Source organism: Hyperolius riggenbachi, chromosome 12 (assembly GCF_040937935.1).
Source record: "Hyperolius riggenbachi isolate aHypRig1 chromosome 12, aHypRig1.pri, whole genome shotgun sequence".
NCBI lineage: Eukaryota > Metazoa > Chordata > Amphibia > Anura > Hyperoliidae > Hyperolius > Hyperolius riggenbachi.
In genome coordinates, this window is record NC_090657.1 from 76,501,071 (window position 1) to 76,518,579 (window position 17,509).

The following is a 17,509-nucleotide window of genomic DNA, read 5'->3' on the forward strand; positions in this document are numbered from 1 at the left end:
TATTGCGGGTGTTTTATGTTTTTCTTAAAAAAAAAATAAAACATTTTTTTGTTACAGCTGGTACAAATCCTGTAATAAACCTGCAGAGTCCATTTCTTCCTTACATGGAAGCTGACATTAACATCATGTGTTTGCAAATTAGCTGCTCTGTGGTGGCAGTCAGCTGACACAGCTGAGATATCAAATTATACTCCTAATAAGTCACAGATGAGGGGGAATTAGCCAGGCTAGACTCTAAATACATTCAGGGTGCATTTCTCTGTTTTGCTTCTGCCCCGTGCAAGAGTTCAGGTCCACTTTAAGGCTTTGTTCACATATTAAATCGAAATCGCTGGCGGTCGCATTTTGCGATTTCGTAAGTACATTTTTTTTCCCCCCTCCCGACACTTACCTTTGCAGTACGATTTTTGTTTTTGCAGAGCGATTTGTTTTTTTCACTTCCTGATGCAAGTCAGGAAGTGAACTCTGACCCAGAAAATAATACAATGTATTTATTCTTATAAGCGCGAACGCAATTGCTACATAAGGCGATTTTTGTGAGTTTCGCGGTTTTTCCTATACCTTCCATTGTAGCAAAATCGCTCTAAAAATGGTGCAGGCAGTGCTTTGGTCAGCATAAAGCAGACGAAACCCGCTATGAACTATCCCATAAGGATTCATTGCACTAGCGATTTTAGGGCTTTTTTTTTTTTTTTCCGAGCCAGCACTAAAAAAAAAACGCCCTAGGTGTGAGCAAGCCCTAAATGAAAGGGAAACTGGGCAATTCATAAAGTTCTTTAGGACACTAATTATAATTTTACATCTGTTTTAACCACTTGCCGACAGGGTACTCATACCGCGTGTCGGCAAAGTGGCAGCTGCAGGACCAGCGATGCAGTTCTGCGTCACCGGCTGCAGGCTAATTAATTCACGGCGGGGGGCTCCGTGAATAGCCTGTGGGCCGCCGATCGTGGCTTGCAGGCTAAATGTAAACACAAGCGGAAATCGATTTGTTTACATTCGTACAACGCTGCTAACAGTAGCAGCGTTGTACCAGATCAGCGATCCCCGGCCAATCAGCGGCCGGGGGATCGCTGTCACATGACAGGCAGGAGCCTGTTAGAGGCTGCCCAGGACAGATCCGTTCCTGTACAGCCTCGGATCTCCAGGGAAGGGAGGGAGGGGGGGAATTTCGCCGCGGAGGGAGGCTTTGAGGTGCCCCCCCCCCCCCGCAACACCCAGGCAGGCAGGAGCGATCAGACCCCCCCCCCAGCACATCATCCCCCTAGTGGGGAAAAAAGGGGGGCGATCTGGTCGCTCTGCCTGCACCCTGATCTGTGCTGGGGGCTGCACAGCCCACCCAGCACAGATCAGCTAAAACAGCGCTGGTCCTTAAGGTGGGGTAAAGGGTGGGTCCTCAAGTGGTTAAACACTGCTGCTCCAGTGCTTGGAAGACATTGGAACTGAAGAGCTGACTGACATTGTGTGTAATTGGGATTGCCACAAGAAGAACCTGAGTTGTGGAGTTGAATAGAAATCGCTGTGGTTGAAAAGGTCAAGTGACAGACCTCTCCTGTGAGACAATCTTACTTATTATAAAGTGAGGTTGAGCCAAGTGTTTTGTATATAATAACTTCCGAACTAGGAAGACCAGCCAAAGCCTGTAGCTCAGTCCTGTTTGTGAAAGCAGCCTGTGCTGCTGGGGTGTAAAGGCCATCTGTAGCATAACTTCTTGTCACATTTGTCATGCAGACTTTTTAAAGCCTCTCTCTGGACAAAATCTTGTAAATGTTACAACCGGAGGTGGATTGGGTGGCCTCACCGGATCGGACTTCTCCTCATATAAAAAGAAACATACATGTACAAATGGTTACCTGCTTCTGCAAAACAGACAAGGGAGCAGTGTCCTCTGTATACAGGTTTGCCCACATTTACCATATTGTGACTAGTCTGATTCACCTGTCACTAGGGCTGTGTTTGAGCTTTGCATGTGACCCACTATTCCAGAAGACCGAAACCCATAGGGGTTAAAGCCTTGTATCGTCAAGTATGGAGTATCTATCACAGCATATATAAGGCTGGTACTGACAGGCTTGGTTGGCCAATAGGGTAGTGTCAAATTCTTAGCCAGAAGTTGTTTTGTTACATGATCGTTACGGATTTAAAATTACTCCGCTTTGGAAGTGATGGGATGCTTGTATGTTGCATGAAGTACATTTGTATAGTAAAAGAGAGGCTGAGGTGCAGAAGGCTAAGCTTCCAAGGAAAAATAGACAGCCGGGAGCACAAATATAGTACTGTAAGCATGGAAAAAAATTAAGAGCTGCTTACAAATGTGGAGTGCTGGCCTAGCTAGCAGCTACAGTACAACGCTAGTGCAGAGAAATCAGTCTCCACTTGGGATTGTGGGATCTCTTCAATTCCAGGGGAGGAGGTGCGGGACAAAAAATAATCTCATAAGTGATAGGAGCCCAGCATTAGAGCCCTAACTTTTTTTAATCCTTCCAAAGAAAAAGGAACACAGGTCAGTTCTAAGTAGGATTGGGACTGTAAATACACATTTATTTGATGTTGTTACATGTAACTTCAGTGTGTAGCATGTGTACAAGAGCCTCCTAACCCCACTAGGAGCTGGACTACTCCAAAGCCTGTCAGATTTTTTACTATCTGCAAAGTTCATTTACTCTGGAACAGATGCATAGATTTAAAAGGATCACTATCAAAAAAAAAAAACTTGCTTTACATTTTTTTGTTTGTTTTTTTTTGTTTGATAGTGGTCCTTTTAAATGTTGCTGAATGGGTCAAGCCTAGGAGAAGTCTTGTAGCCAAGCCTGAGAGGAGGTTATAAGGAAAGGGCTGTCTTAGAACACAGAGGGCACTTTGGGGTGTATTTGGGTATGCAGTCAGATATGTATAGGTGGGGCATGTCATAAAATACAGGTTGGGTTGTGGTATTACACAGTTTAAATTTGAATTGCCCATTAACGTTTTGTTTTTTGTTTTTCTCTGTAGATCTGTGCCAAGCAGAGTCCTGTGGATCAACATGCTTTAAGCCTAATGCCTCATTGGCATCCATCCTGAATTGAGGCAGAGTAGCACACGTTACTTATTACTGTGCAAGGAAAAAGAGTCATGGCGAGCAAACGAAAGTCCACCACTCCTTGCATGATACCTCTCAAAGCTCTGGCCCTAGAAGGTGGCTCTGATGTGGCAGATGAATTCAAGGACCAAAATTCCACAGAGGGCCATCAAGAAGAACCGCCAGCTGCGGATCTCATAGACAATCATGAGCTGCTTACAAATGGGCATGAAAACGTAGAAGGGTTCAGCTTTTTTTGTAAATACTGTAATTTTGGCTCTCAGGAAACTGGCCCCCTTGTGGAACACATGAATACTAAGCACTTGGACTTTAGAGACGATCCTTCATATGTTTGCATTGCCTGCAGTTTTCTGGTGAAAGATCCAAAGGAGTTGGAGGCTCACAATTCTGACTGTCATCCAGGAGATTCTGGCCTCTCTTGGACTGTGGCCAGACACGAGAGCTACACTGTGGTGGAGCAGAGTGTTGGTGGCCACAGTCTTGACCCCGATGAACCTGCGTGCCGCACAGATGACCGTATGGATGATTACTCAGAAATGGCCATGACAAAAACCTCTATAATGAGGAATTTTCAAAACAAAAGGGAAAACAAGAAAATAATAACCATTAAGGACAGCACCAACCACATAGGAGAGGAGCCTGAGAGAAAAGGCCGCCCAATGACTAGGAATTCATCAGTTATAACAAGTAAATTGGCAAACAATATTTCTCATCTAGTAAATGGCTCTATTATAGGAACAGTGCCCATGTTACAGACTGGTGTTACTCAGCTATTATCCTTAAATACTCCACAGTCCATGATACAGCCCAAGCTTTCGACAACCATCATAACACCAGTACTCCCCAAACCGTCGATGCAAAGGACTCAAAGCCAACAGCTTCCCACTGCAAAGTTGCTTCCCAAAGTTATGATTCCTTTGAGCAGCATTCCAACATACAACTCCGCTATGGATTCCAACTGTTTCTTGAAAAACTCGTTTCATAAATTTCCTTACCCATCAAAGGCTGAGCTCTGCTACCTGACTGTGGTAACAAAGTACCCTGAAGAGCAAATTAAAATTTGGTTTACTGCACAGAGGCTAAAACAAGGCATCAGCTGGTCACCGGAGGAGATCGAAGACTCGCGAAAGAAGATGTTTAATACCATAATTCAGTCCATCCCGCAGCCAGTGCCACAGCCAACAATAACCGTGCTCAATGCTCCTCTTGTAACCAGTGCTAATAATGTTCAGCATCTCATCCAAGCAACTCTACCTGGTCAGATTGTCAGCCAACCTCAGGGGACTGGTGGTGTAATTGTAACTCGGCCAATAATTACCAATGGAATTCAAGGAACGCCTACATGTGTTTCCTTGGCAGTTGCACCAATTTCCACAAGTCAAACAACTCAAGCTGTTACCGAATCGTACTCCACAACAGCTGACCGATCTTCTCCGAACTCGTCACCGTCAAGCTTTTTTGACATCAGTTCGCGAAGCAAGAAGTCAAGGCAGCAACTCGGTGCCCTCAAAAACAGCTTTTGCAAAAGTCAATTCCCTTCCCATGGTGAAGTTGCGCGGTTGACCAGAATCACTGGCCTCGCGACAAGGGAAGTTAGGAAATGGTTTAGTGACAAACGGTATCACTTCCGTAACAAACCTCAAACGTGTTTTTCGGATCCCACAGAGTTGCTGGCGGATCCCCAGTCTGATGCTATTTTTGCGATGGGAGAGCATGATGCCGACGTTGTACTTCAAACAAGCAGCCAAACCCCATCGCATACGCCATCTCATTCAGCGCCACACACACCGTCCCATACACCGTCCCATACTCCTCGAAGGCAGTCATGGCACCAAACCCCTGACTTTACAACTACAAGATACAAGGAAAGGGCTCCAGAGCAGCTAAGAGCCCTGGAAAGCAGTTTTGCTAAAAATGCCTCCCCTTCAGATGAGGAGGTAACTCGTCTGCGTAGTGAGACCAAAATGACCAGGCGTGAGATTGATGGTTGGTTCTCTGAGAAACGCAAGAGGGTTGCTGAGGAGCTCAAGAGAGAGAAGGTCCGGTATGAAGATGAAGAAAACTCTACTGAAGAGACTGAAAACTTTGAGCCAAAAACTTCCAACGAGGTTGAGCCACATCCAGTGGAGAATAATTCTCCAGTTACAGAGCGAAAAGTAAACCCGATAAAGATCAACCTTAAGGCTCTCCGTGTCACAGATGCCGGCGACCACACAAACGCTCTTAGGGATGATAACGGTGTTCACAGTGATGCTGGCAGCAGATCTTCTACTCCTCAGAAAACTAGGGCCACTAAAAAGACTGCACAGCAACGAGATTTTTTGAAACAGCTGTTTGTGAAGACCCAGTGGCCAACCTCAGACGAGTACGATTCTCTGGTAGAGCAGACAGGACTGCCACGACCAGAAATCGTACGTTGGTTTGGGGATTGCAGGTACAACTATAAACATGGCACTTTAAGATGGTATACCAACTATAAAAGAAACTATGGGCTTCCTAAACCTGTGTCCCAGCCCATCACGGACTGTTACAGTGAGCAACAAACCCTTTATGAAGGTGGTGATAAAAATCTGCGTGAAAAGCCTCAGATATCGCCTGAGAAAGTGGAAGCAGATAAAACAGGTGCAGCAGATGACAGTATCATGGACTCCTCTGTGGACCATGGGGACAGGTCAGAAAGCCAGAATACGACACATGATGGGTTTTCAGAGGCCTCCGAAAACTGTGAGAGTTGGGAGTCAAAAGTGCATGATCACAATAGCGCTTCTACGTCACAACAGCAACCATCAGTTATCCAGCTCGGTAAGAACCATTTATTTCTATAACCTTGACTCCCCCCTATCCTCTTTAAAGATAGTCTGAAGCCATATAAATTACCTCCTTTTTATTGCCCAGTTAGCTTTAAGTACCTTATGACCACCTAACACCAATTAGCGGTCGCAAGGTGGCAGCCCCAGGCCCGCCTAACGCCGATTGGCATCAAGTCCTGGAGCTGTAGTTTAGCAGGGAACGATTGCGCGCGCGTCATTGCAATCGGAGCTCTGTGATCAGCCTGCTAGCCGCGAAAGGGGAATAAAACCCCTTTGTTTACCTTTTGTACAGCGCTGCGATCTCCTGCAGTGCTGTACAGGGGACACTCGGCTGTCCCTTAGAGCGGCTGGGGAATGAAGCGCTCTCATAGACTGATGCCTATGAGATGCACGAAAGAGGATGGATTGCTGTTCAGGGCCAGTTTAAGACTGGGAAGGAGGGAGGGAAAAGCCTTCCTTCCTTTTTGTGAAGAAAAAAAAAATCGTAGCAGCGATCAGAGACCTCCTAAAGAGTGTACTATTAAGGACAAGAAAAGGAGGAAAATTAATTTGTGTGGTGTTATGGCTGTGCAGCACGCTGACAAAGCTGCACAGCCTTGTTTTGTGAAAAATAGCCTGCTCACTGGGGAAGGTGGGGGTGGGGGGGAACCTGTGGTCTTTTAGTGGTTAATAATTAGGATCAAAGCTGATTTGCCGCATTCCCACAGCAGAACGAGGTATTTATCCCCCTAAAATCCCGGGGCAAAATTCCAAGACTTTCCAGGTTGTGGATTTTGCTGCCCGGGGAGGCAGAGCTTTGCGCTGTAGATCTGCCTCCAGCTCAGTGAATCTCCGCCGATCTTCACCTCTCCCTGCCCCTCTCAGTGAAAAAAGACTGAGAAGGGCAAGGAGAGGCGGAGATTGACTGGAGCAGAGCCACTGTGCAATGCTCTGCCTCTTCCAGGAAGCAAAATTCTGCAATCGCAGAAGTTTGCCCCGGGGATTTCGGGGGGATAAATACAATGTGCTGCCATGGGAATACAGCGAATCAGCTCTTAACCCCCTTGGCGGTACAATAAATCCGCCAGGGGGCAGCGCAGCACTTTTTTTTTTTTTTTTTAAACATGTAGCTAGCCTAGCGCTAGCTACATGCTCCCCCCCCCCCCCCCCTTCGCTATCCCTCCTACCCCTCCGATCGCCGCCGGCGCTTTTACCCTTCAGGGAATCCCGTTCTGTAGCAAAAAAAAATTATGTAAATCGGCCCAGCAGGGCCTGAGTGGCACCCTCCGGCGGCTTACCCCGTGTCCAGCACGGGGTTACCGCTAAGGAGGTTAATGCTTAACCACTTCCTGACCGCCTAACGCACAGAGGCGGCCGGGAAGTGGAGCCCTTAAGGACCGGCTCACCCACAGAGGCGGCGGTCCATTTAAGGGCATGGGCGGAGCGATCGCGTCATCCGTGACGCGATCCTCCGCCGGCGCCTGTCACCGCTCGCCCGCCGCAACATCCCGCCGGCTATACGGAAGCGCCGGCGGGATGTTAGCCCCGCGATCGCCGCATACAAAGTGTATAATACACTTTGTAATGTTTACAAAGTGTATTATACAGGCTGCCTCCTGCCCTGGTGGTCCCAATGTCCGAGGGACCACCAGGGCAGGCTGCAGCCACCCTAGTCTGCACCCAAGCACACTGATTCCCCCCCCCCCCCGCCCCAGATCGCCCACAGCACCCCTCAGACCCCCCCTGCCCACCCCCCAGACCCCTGTTTGCACCCAATCACCCCCCTAATCACCCATCAATCACTCCCTGTCACTGTCAACGCTATTTTTTTTTATCTCCCCCACTGCCCCCTCCTGATCACCCCCCACCCCTCAGATTCTCCCCAGACCCCTCACCCAGACCCCCCCCCCCTTTCCTGTGTACTGTATGCATCTATCCCCCCTGATCACCTGTCAATCACCCATCAATCACCCCCTGTCACTGCCACCCATCAATCACCCCCTGTCACTGCCACCCATCAATCAGCCCCTAACCTGCCCCTTGCGGGCAATCTGATCACCCACCCACACCAATAGATCGCCCGCAGATCCGACATCAGATCACCACCCAAGCGCAGTGTTTACATCTATTGTCTCCTCTAAACACCCACTAATTACCCATCAATCACCCCCTATCACCACCTGTCACTGTTACCCATCAGATCAGACCCTAATCTGCCCCTTGCGGGCACCCAATCACCCGCCTACACGCTCAGATTGCCCTCAGACCCCCCCCCCCTTATCAATTCGCCAGGGCATTATTTACATCTGTCCTTCCCTGTAATAACCCACCGATCACCTGTCAACCACCCATCAATCACCCCCTGTCACTGCCACCCATCAATCACCCCGTCACTGCCACTCATCAATCAGCCCCTAACCTGCCCCTTGCGGGCAATCTGATCACCCACCCACACCAATAGATCGCCCGCAGATCCGACATCAGATCACCACCCAAGCGCAGTGTTTACATCTATTGTCTCCTCTAAACACCCACTAATTACCCATCAATCACCCCCTATCACCACCTGTCACTGTTACCCATCAGATCAGACCCTAATCTGCCCCTTGCGGGCACCCAATCACCCGCCTACACGCTCAGATTGCCCTCAGACCCCCCCCCCCTTATCAATTCGCCAGGGCATTATTTACATCTGTCCTTCCCTGTAATAACCCACCGATCACCTGTCAACCACCCATCAATCACCCCCTGTCACTGCCACCCATCAATCACCCCGTCACTGCCACTCATCAATCAGCCCCTAACCTGCTCCTTGCGGGCAATCTGATCACCCACCCACACCAATAGTTCGCCCGCAGATCCGACGTCAGATCCCCTCCCAAGGGCAGTGTTTTATATCTGTTCTCTACCCTAAACACCCACTAATTACCCATCAATCACCCCCTGTCACTGCTACCTATCAGATTAGACCCCTATCTGCCCCTAGGGCACTCAATCACCCGCCCACACCCTCAGAATGCCCTTAGGCCCCAGCCCTGATCACCTCGCCAGTGCATTGCTTGCATCTATTCCCCCCTCTAATCACACCTTGAGACACCCATCAATCACCTCCTGTCACCCGCTAGCACACCTACCCATCAGATCAGGCCCTAATTTGCCCCGTGTGGGCTCCTGATCACTCGGCCAAACCCTCAGATCCCCCTCAGACCCCCTTCCGATCACCTCCCAAGTGCATTTATTGCATCTATTTTCCCCTCTAACCACCCCCTGAGACACCCATCAATCACCTCCTGTCACCCCCCCTAGCACTCCTATCCATCAGATCAGGCCCAATACAACCTGTCATCTAAAAGGCCACCCTGCATATGACCGGTTCCACAAAATTCGCCCCCTCATAGACCACCTGTCATCAAAATTTGCAGATGCTTATACCCCTGAACAGTCATTTTGAGACATTTGGTTTCCAGACTACTCACGGTTTTGGGCCCGTAAAATGCCAGGGCGGTATAGGAACCCCAGAAACGGACCCCATTTTAGAAAAGACACCCCAATGTATTCTGTTAGGTGTATGACGAGTTCATAGAAGATTTTATTTTGTCAAAAGTTAGCGGAAATTGATTTTTTTTTTTTTCACAAAGTGTCATTTTTCACTAACTTGTGACAATAAATAAATTATATGAACTCGCCATACACCTAACGGAATACCTTGGGGTGTCTTCTTTCTAAAATGGGGTCACTTGTGGGGTTCCTATACTGCCCTGGCATTTTAGGGGCCCTAAACCGTGAAGAGTAGTCTAGAAAACAAATGCCTCAAAATGACCTGTGATTAGGACGTTGGGCCCCTTAGCGCACTTAGGCTGCAAAAAAGTGTCACACGTGTGGTATCACCGTACTAAGGAGAAGTAGTATAATGTGTTTTGGGGTGTATTTTTACACATACCCTAGCTGGGTGGGAGAAATCTCTCTGTAAATGGACAATTGTGTGTAAAAAAAAAAAAATCAAGATTGTCATTTACAGAGGTATTTTTCCCACCCAGCATGGGTATGTGTAAAAATACACCCCAAAACACATTATACTACATCTCCCGAGTACGGCAATACCACATGATTGGCACTTTTTTGCAGCCTAACTGCGCTAAGGGGCCCAAAGTCCAATGAGTACCTTTAGGATTTCACAGGTCATTTTTGTTTCACGGTTTAGGGCCCCTAAAATGCCAGGGCAGTATAGGAACCCCACAAATGACCCCATTCTAGAAAGAAGACACCCAAACGTATTCCGTTAGGAGTATGGTGAGTTCATAGAAGATTTTATTTTTTGTCACAAGTTAGCGGAAAATGACACTTTGTGAAAAAAACAATTAAAATCAATTTCCGCTAACTTGTGACAAAAAAATAAAAACTTCTATGAACTCACCATACTCCTAACGGAATACCTTGGGGTGTCTTCTTTCTAAAATGGGGTCATTAGTGGGGTTCCTATACTGCCCTGACATTTTAGGGGCCCTAAACCGTGAGGAGTAGTCTTGAAACAAAAATGACCTGTGAAATCCTAAAGGTACTCATTGGACTTTGGGCCCCTTAGCGCAGTTAGGCTGCAAAAAAGTGCCAATCATGTGGTATCGCCGTACTCGGGAGATGTAGTATAATGTGTTTTGGGGTGTATTTTTACACATACCCATGCTGGGTGGGAGAAATACCTCTGTAAATGACAATCTTTTGATTTTTTTTTTTTTACACACAATTGTCCATTTACAGAGTTATTTCTCCCACCCAGCATGGGTATGTGTAAAAATACACCCCAAAACACATTGTACTACTTCTCCCGAGTACGGCGATACCACGTGTGGCACTTTTTTGCACCCTAACTGCGCTAAGGGGCCCAAAGTCCAATGAGTACCTTTAGGATTTCACAGGATTTCACTTTTCATTTCAAGACTACTCCTCACGGTTTAGGGCCCCTAAAATGCCAGGACAGTATAGGAACCCCACAAATGACTCCATTTTAGAAAGAAGACACCCCAAGGTATTCTGTTAGTAGTACGGTGAGTTCATAGAAGATTTTATTTTTTGTCACAAGTTAGCGGAAATTGATTTTTATTGGTTTTTTTCACAAAGTGTCATTTTCCGCTAACTTGTGACAAAAAATAAAATCTTCTATGAACTCACCGTACTACTAACGGAATACCTTGGGGTGTCTTCTTTCTAAAATGGGGTCATTTGTGGGGTTCCTATACTGTCCTGGCATTTTAGGGGTCCTAAACCGTGAGGAGTAGTCTTGAAATGAAATTTCTCAAAATGACCTGTGAAATCCTAAAGGTACTCATTGGACTTTGGGCCCTTTAGCGCAGTTAGGGTGCAAAAAAGTGCCACACGTGGTATCGCCGTACTCGGGAGAAGTAGTACAATGTGTTTTGGGGTGAATTTTTACACATACTTATGCTGAGTGGGAGAAAGATCTCTGTAAATGGACAATTGTGTGTAAAAAAATTAACAAATTGTCATTTACAGAGATATTTCTCCCACCCAGCATGGGTATGTTTAAAAATACACCCCAAAACACATTATACTACTTCTCCTGAGTACGGCAATACCACATGTGTGGCACTTTTTTGCAGCCTAACTGCGCTAAGGGGTCCAAAGTCCAATGAGCACCTTTAGGCTTTACAGGGGTGCTTACAATTTAGCACCCCCCAAAATGTCAGGACAGTAAACACACCCCACAAATGACCCCATTTTGGAAAGTAGACCCTTCAAGGTATTCAGAGAGGGGCATGGTGAGTCCGTGGCAGATTTCATTTTTTTTTTTTTTTGTCGCAAGTTAGAAGAAATGGAAACTTTTTTTTTTTTTTTTTTTTTTTTTGGTCACAGTGTCATTTTCCGCTTACTTGTGACAAAAATATCTTCTATGAACTCACTATGCCTCTCAGTGAATACTTTGGGATGTCTTCTTTCCAAAATGGGGTCATTTGGGGGGTATTTATACTATCCTGGAATTCTAGCCCCTCATGAAACATGACAGGGGGTCAGAAAATCATAGATGCTTGAAAATGGGAAAATTCACTTTTTGCACAATCGTTTGTAAACGCTATAACTTTTACCCAAACCAATAAATATACACTGAATGGGTTTTTTTTTATCCAAAACATGTTTGTCCACATTTTTCGCGCTGCATGTATACAGAAATTTTGCTTTATTTGAAAAATGTCAGCACAGAAAGTTAAATCATTTTTTTTTTGCCAAAATTCATGTCTTTTTTGATGAATATAATAAAAAGTAAAAATCGCAGGAGCAATCAAATAGCACCAAAAGAAAGCTTTATTAGTGACAAGAAAAGGAGCCAAAATTCATTTAGGTGGTAGGTTGTATGAGCGAGCAATAAACCGTGAAAGCTGCAGTGGTCTGAATGGAAAAAAAGTGGCCGGTCCTTAAGGGGTAGAAAGCCCTAGGTCCTCAAGTGGTTAAGATAAATGGGCAATAAAAAGAGGTAATTTTATATGGCTTCAGACTTTCCTCAAATGTGTACATAGGCCTGATTTTGCTGAATTGTACTTTTCTAAATTTTGCAAGTGCCAAGTGTTAGCTTGCTGGTATTTATATGTGCTTTTTAGAAAAAAAAATTCATGAGTTAACCCCAGTTTTTGTAGTGTAAGTTGGACCTCTGTGCCTGTAATGGTAGTAAGCCTACAGCAGCGTGTGGTTATTAGGGATGGTCAATGATTTGCCAAATAATTGATGCAAGATCTTTTAAGCTTGGTATGCATATTAACTCTGCTTGAAAATGGACTAATTGGATTTGGCGGAATATGATCCTTTTTCACACTGCACAAATTTGCATACAAAATTTGCATCATTCTTTCTTCCCTCTACAGAGTTGCTGAGAACAGAATAAGTACGGTTGACACCTTGTGTAATGTATATGATGGCAGCAACCTATTTATAATTAGTAATGCAAGTATATACTACATTATTGAGGGCCCCATCTATATGTTAAAACAGGACAGTGAACTTAGTCAATCCTACCTAATAAAAGCTAAGTGTCGCTGCGTCCAGCAGTTTTGTCCCTGTGTCCCAGGATTTTTGTTACTGCGCATGTGTGCAGTAACGGACAGCTGGGACCAGGGAGCTGGACGGGCAAACGAGGTGGGCGAGTGCGGGCGAGCAAGGTGGGCACTGGCAATGGCCGTAGACCGAGAGCCCGTTTTTAAACGGGCTGGGTCTACTAGTGACTGAATATGATGCCAGACTCAACATCCCCACTGAGCACACCAACGGCGACTTGCCCCACTATCTACAAAGCTACATTGACAACCAACACATGTCCACACTCCTACAGACATACTACCCCCACTGTCCAAATACCTAGAAACTTAAAGGGAGCTTAAGGTGAGAGGCATATGGAGGCTGACATACAGTGGAGGAAATAATTATTTGACCCCTCACTGATTTTGTAAGTTTGTCCAATGACAAAGAAATGAAAAGTCTCAGAACAGTATCATTTCAATGGTAGGTTTATTTTAACAGTGGCAGATAGCACATCAAAAGGAAAATCGAAAAAATAACCTTAAATAAAAGATAGCAACTGAATTGCAATTCATTGAGTGAAATAAGTTTTTGAACCCCTACCAACCATTAAGAGTTCTGCCCCTCCCCGTGACCAAGCGATTTCCTGCTTAATTGGCCAATTCAGCTTTACAGCCAAGCTGCAGGGCCGTACAACCAGGGCTGTGGAGTCGGTACAAAAATCCACCAACTTCGACTCCTCAGTTTAGGATTCCACCGACTCCACGACTCCGACTCCTCTAATTTGCATATTACAATCTTGTTTATTAAAAGTATGTAACATGAAATTCGTCTCTTAACTGCCAACGCTTAGGAATTTTAACCTTGAGGACAGGGGGTTTTACTCCCCCCCCCCCCCCCCCCCCCCCCCCCCCCCCCAAGACCAGGCTATTTTTGTGTAAAAAAAAAAAAAAAAAAAAAAAAAAAAAAAACGCACAACACAGCACACCAGTGATTCCTCCCCCCTTTTCTCCCCACCAACAGAGCTCTCTTCATGTACAATCTGAACCAGGTTTATGGGTGATAGACAACACCTCTGTGGTCAATGTGCACAACATTCTCAGTGGATTCCCTGCAGCTCTGTGGGGAGTGCATATCTAGAGTATAGTACTACTGTGTAACAAAGTAAACCTGAGACAGATGAAATTTCAAGTTTTATACATACCTGGGGCTTCCTTCAGCCCCCTTCAGGCTAATCAGTCCCTCGCTGTCCTCCTCCGCCACCTGGATCTTCTGCTATGAGTCCCGGTACATGAGGCAGTCTGGCGTAGTGCGCATGCACACACTCCGTGGCCGGAAGCGTACTACACCTGCGCAGCACTATTACGCAGGTGCAGAACGCTCCTGGCTGTGGAAGCGGCATGCGGCCGGACTGCGCTGACTGGCTAAATTACCAGGACTCTTAGCAGAAGATCCGGGTGGTGGAGGTGGACAGCGAGGGACTGATTAGCCTGCTGGAAGAAGCCCCAGGTATGTATAAAACTTTTTTCATCCTTCTCAGGTACCATTTAATTCGTAGTCACCAAACCAAATTTTAACAACGTATCAAATTATTTGATTTCATGAGCAAAGAGTTTGCATAAATTTGCATCAACGCAGAATTATTTCCATCTCATTGACCATCTCTATTAGTGACACGGCTACACATCAGGCTTTATACTTACAGCATAGATGTTATTTAGTATATATGAGATTCCTGTGTACACATCATATATACAGTCACAATCAGATGTGTATATCTGACTTTAAAAATACGGGGACTGCTTTATTGAAGCATCACAAGTAACTAATTTTGATTGGTTTATTTCATTTTTGTGGACTAAGCACAGCTATTACTGTATATATAAATTTTTTTATGATGACTATTCTCTGAGAAATAGAACATTTTATCATTTTCTATTTTAATTACAGTTTAAATTCATTAGGAGTCGGAGTCGGTGCATTTTTCTCCAACTCCAGGCACCCAAAATTGCTCCGACTCCACAGCCCTGCGTACAACTTTGCACACAAGTGACTCCCCCCTTTTCTCACCACCAACAGAGCTCTCTGTTGGTGAGGTCTGATTGCTCTCTTCCCCCCCCCCCCCCCCCCCCCCGTTCTCCTCTACCCCCTTTTTTATATTTTTGTTTTTTCCCCCGAATCCCCTCCCTCCCCCCAGCCTGCCAATCACGGCGAGCGGCTGTCATAGGCTTCTGCCTATGAGAGCCGATCACTCTCTTGTCCCTCAGGAACGGCTGTCACCAGTACAGCGCTGCTGCAGATCGCATCGCTGCACATGTAAATACACAGTGGTTTCGCCGTGTAACAGTCTTCCGAGCAGCATCACTCTGCTCCACCCACCAGGCAGGAGATGCGCGCAGCCTGTGCGTGATCTCCTGCAAACTGCTGCCCCAGGACTTAACACCAATCGGCGGTAGCTGGCCCTGGGGCTGCCACCGCGACCACCCGTTAAACTGGATATGACCCTCAAAGCACAATATAGTCCCTAATATCTGGCACAGGCAGAAATTACAGTGTGCTTGCTGGTTGAACTGGCTGAAGATGGCACAAACCTCCCTCCGTGCAGCAGAAACTACTTACCGATCCTTCCTGTGGCTCTCAGACATCCTCTGTGTATGGCTCCTGCATCGGGTCAGGTGATACGCCGAGGGCCCTGCATGGACGTATGCCCTTCAAACCCCCAAAAGTTCATCCCTGTCACAACCCCTCCCCCCCCCCCCTGCCCCCCACCCCTAAGAGTTCCAGTTTAAGTGGACCCAAACCAAAAAAATTTATTTATTTTTTTTAATTCAAAATATTTAGTTGCACTACTCTGACACATACAAAGATCCACACTCCTTCAAGCCTATGAGCGTGCATGCTTTCACCCTTCTCTTTTCATAACTAGAGTTATACAGGTGGCAGCCAATAGCAATTCCTCTTTTGCTGGACACCATTTACTCCACCAGTTTGCCAGATTCTGTCCCGGCAATATGAAAGGAAGGGAGGGTTTCTCCAATAAATGTAAAATATTTTATATTTGTCGTCATACAGCTGAAAAAAGGCTGCTATTTATTATTACAATTTAGAAAATAGATTTTATTTCTGAAATTTTGTATTTTTAATTTGGGTCCACTTTAACCTCTTGAGGGCCGCAGTGCTAAACCCCCCTAGTGACCAGGCCATTTTTATTAAAATAGGCCACTGCAGCTTTAAGGCTAAGCTGCAGGGCCGCACAACACAGCACACAAGTGATCCCCCCCCTTTCTCCCCACCAACAGGCTTCTGCCAATGAGAGCCGATCGCTCTCTTGTCCCCCAGGGATCGCAGCGCTGTACATGGAAATGGACGGCGATTACTCCGTCTAACAGTCTCCCGAGCGGCAATAGCCGCTTGGAGACTGAAGGCGGGGCGGAGCTCCGCCCCCCCCCCCCCCCCCCCCCCCAAAGCAGGAGATGCGCGTGCAGCCTGCGTGCGATCTCCTGCAAAACAGAGCCCCAGGACTTTACGTCAATCGGCATTAGGCGGTCCTGGGGCTGCCGCCGCAACCACGCTAATCGGCGTGATGCGGTCGGCAAGAGGTTAAGACTTCCGGATGCCTGAGTTCTGGATAATGGGGACTTTGCTGTATCTTTATATTCATTAGAAGCATCCACATACTTACACTCTAAGGCTCCCTGCACACTGCAAATCCGTTTTCCGATTCCGATTCCGTTTCCGATTTTCCTTGAATACATTCAACAGAAAAACGGTTTAAAAAACGCAGCATGCAGTTAAGATTAAAAATCGGAATCGGATGTAAAAACAGATTAAAAAGCGGAATCGGAATCTGAAATGCATGCAGTGTGCAAGAGGCCAAAAACGGATCAAAAAACGCAGCATGCAGTTAAGATTAAAAATCGGAATCGGATGTAAAAACAGATTAAAAAGCGGAATCGGAATCTGAAATGCATGCAGTGTGCAAGAGGCCAAAAACGGATCAAAAAACGCAGCATGCAGTTAAGATTAAAAATCGGAATCGGATGTAAAAACAGATTAAAAAGCGGAATCGGAATCTGAAATGCATGCAGTGTGCAAGAGGCCTGAGGCCTCTTGCACACTGCATGCATTTCAGATTCCGATTCCGCTTTTTAATCTGTTTTTACATCCGATTCAGATTTTTAATCTTAACTGCATGCTGCGTTTTTTGATCCGTTTTTCTGTTGAATGTATTCAAGGAAAATCGGAATCGGAAAACGGATTTGCAGGGAGCCTAAAACAGTCATTCTGGACACTTCCAATATAACACTTGCTGCATGCAGTGTGCAGAGTAAACCAGTGACACTACAGGCTCCCATAAAGCACACAACCTGCACTGATTACATACATCACTATACATTGCACTTTTGGCACTTAGATATGTTACAATTAAAGTGCTGTTGAGCCATAATTATGTTAGTGTGTTGTTACTCTATTTCCTCTAAGCTGTGCTCTCACTGGGCACCATGTGCCTCATGGGGAAATGTGATCGCTTCTGTACTGCATGTTACATGCCTGTCACACTCCATGCAGTACATTTGTCGCCATAGGGATGCATCTGCTTACCTATTCATATAGACTATAG

The 17,509-nt window shown here is 46.1% G+C and overlaps 1 protein-coding gene across 1 annotated transcript in view; it reads left to right on the plus strand.

Annotated features, from left to right (window-relative positions):
- Nucleotides 1-17,509, plus strand: part of ZHX3 (zinc fingers and homeoboxes 3) — a 47,553-nt gene that overhangs the window by 27,006 nt on the left and 3,038 nt on the right. The window contains exon 2 of the mRNA XM_068262071.1: nucleotides 2,992-5,881. Within this exon, the coding sequence (XP_068118172.1) occupies nucleotides 3,112-5,881 (2,770 nt within the window). The 5' untranslated portion in view covers nucleotides 2,992-3,111. The remainder of the gene's footprint in view (nucleotides 1-2,991; nucleotides 5,882-17,509) is intronic.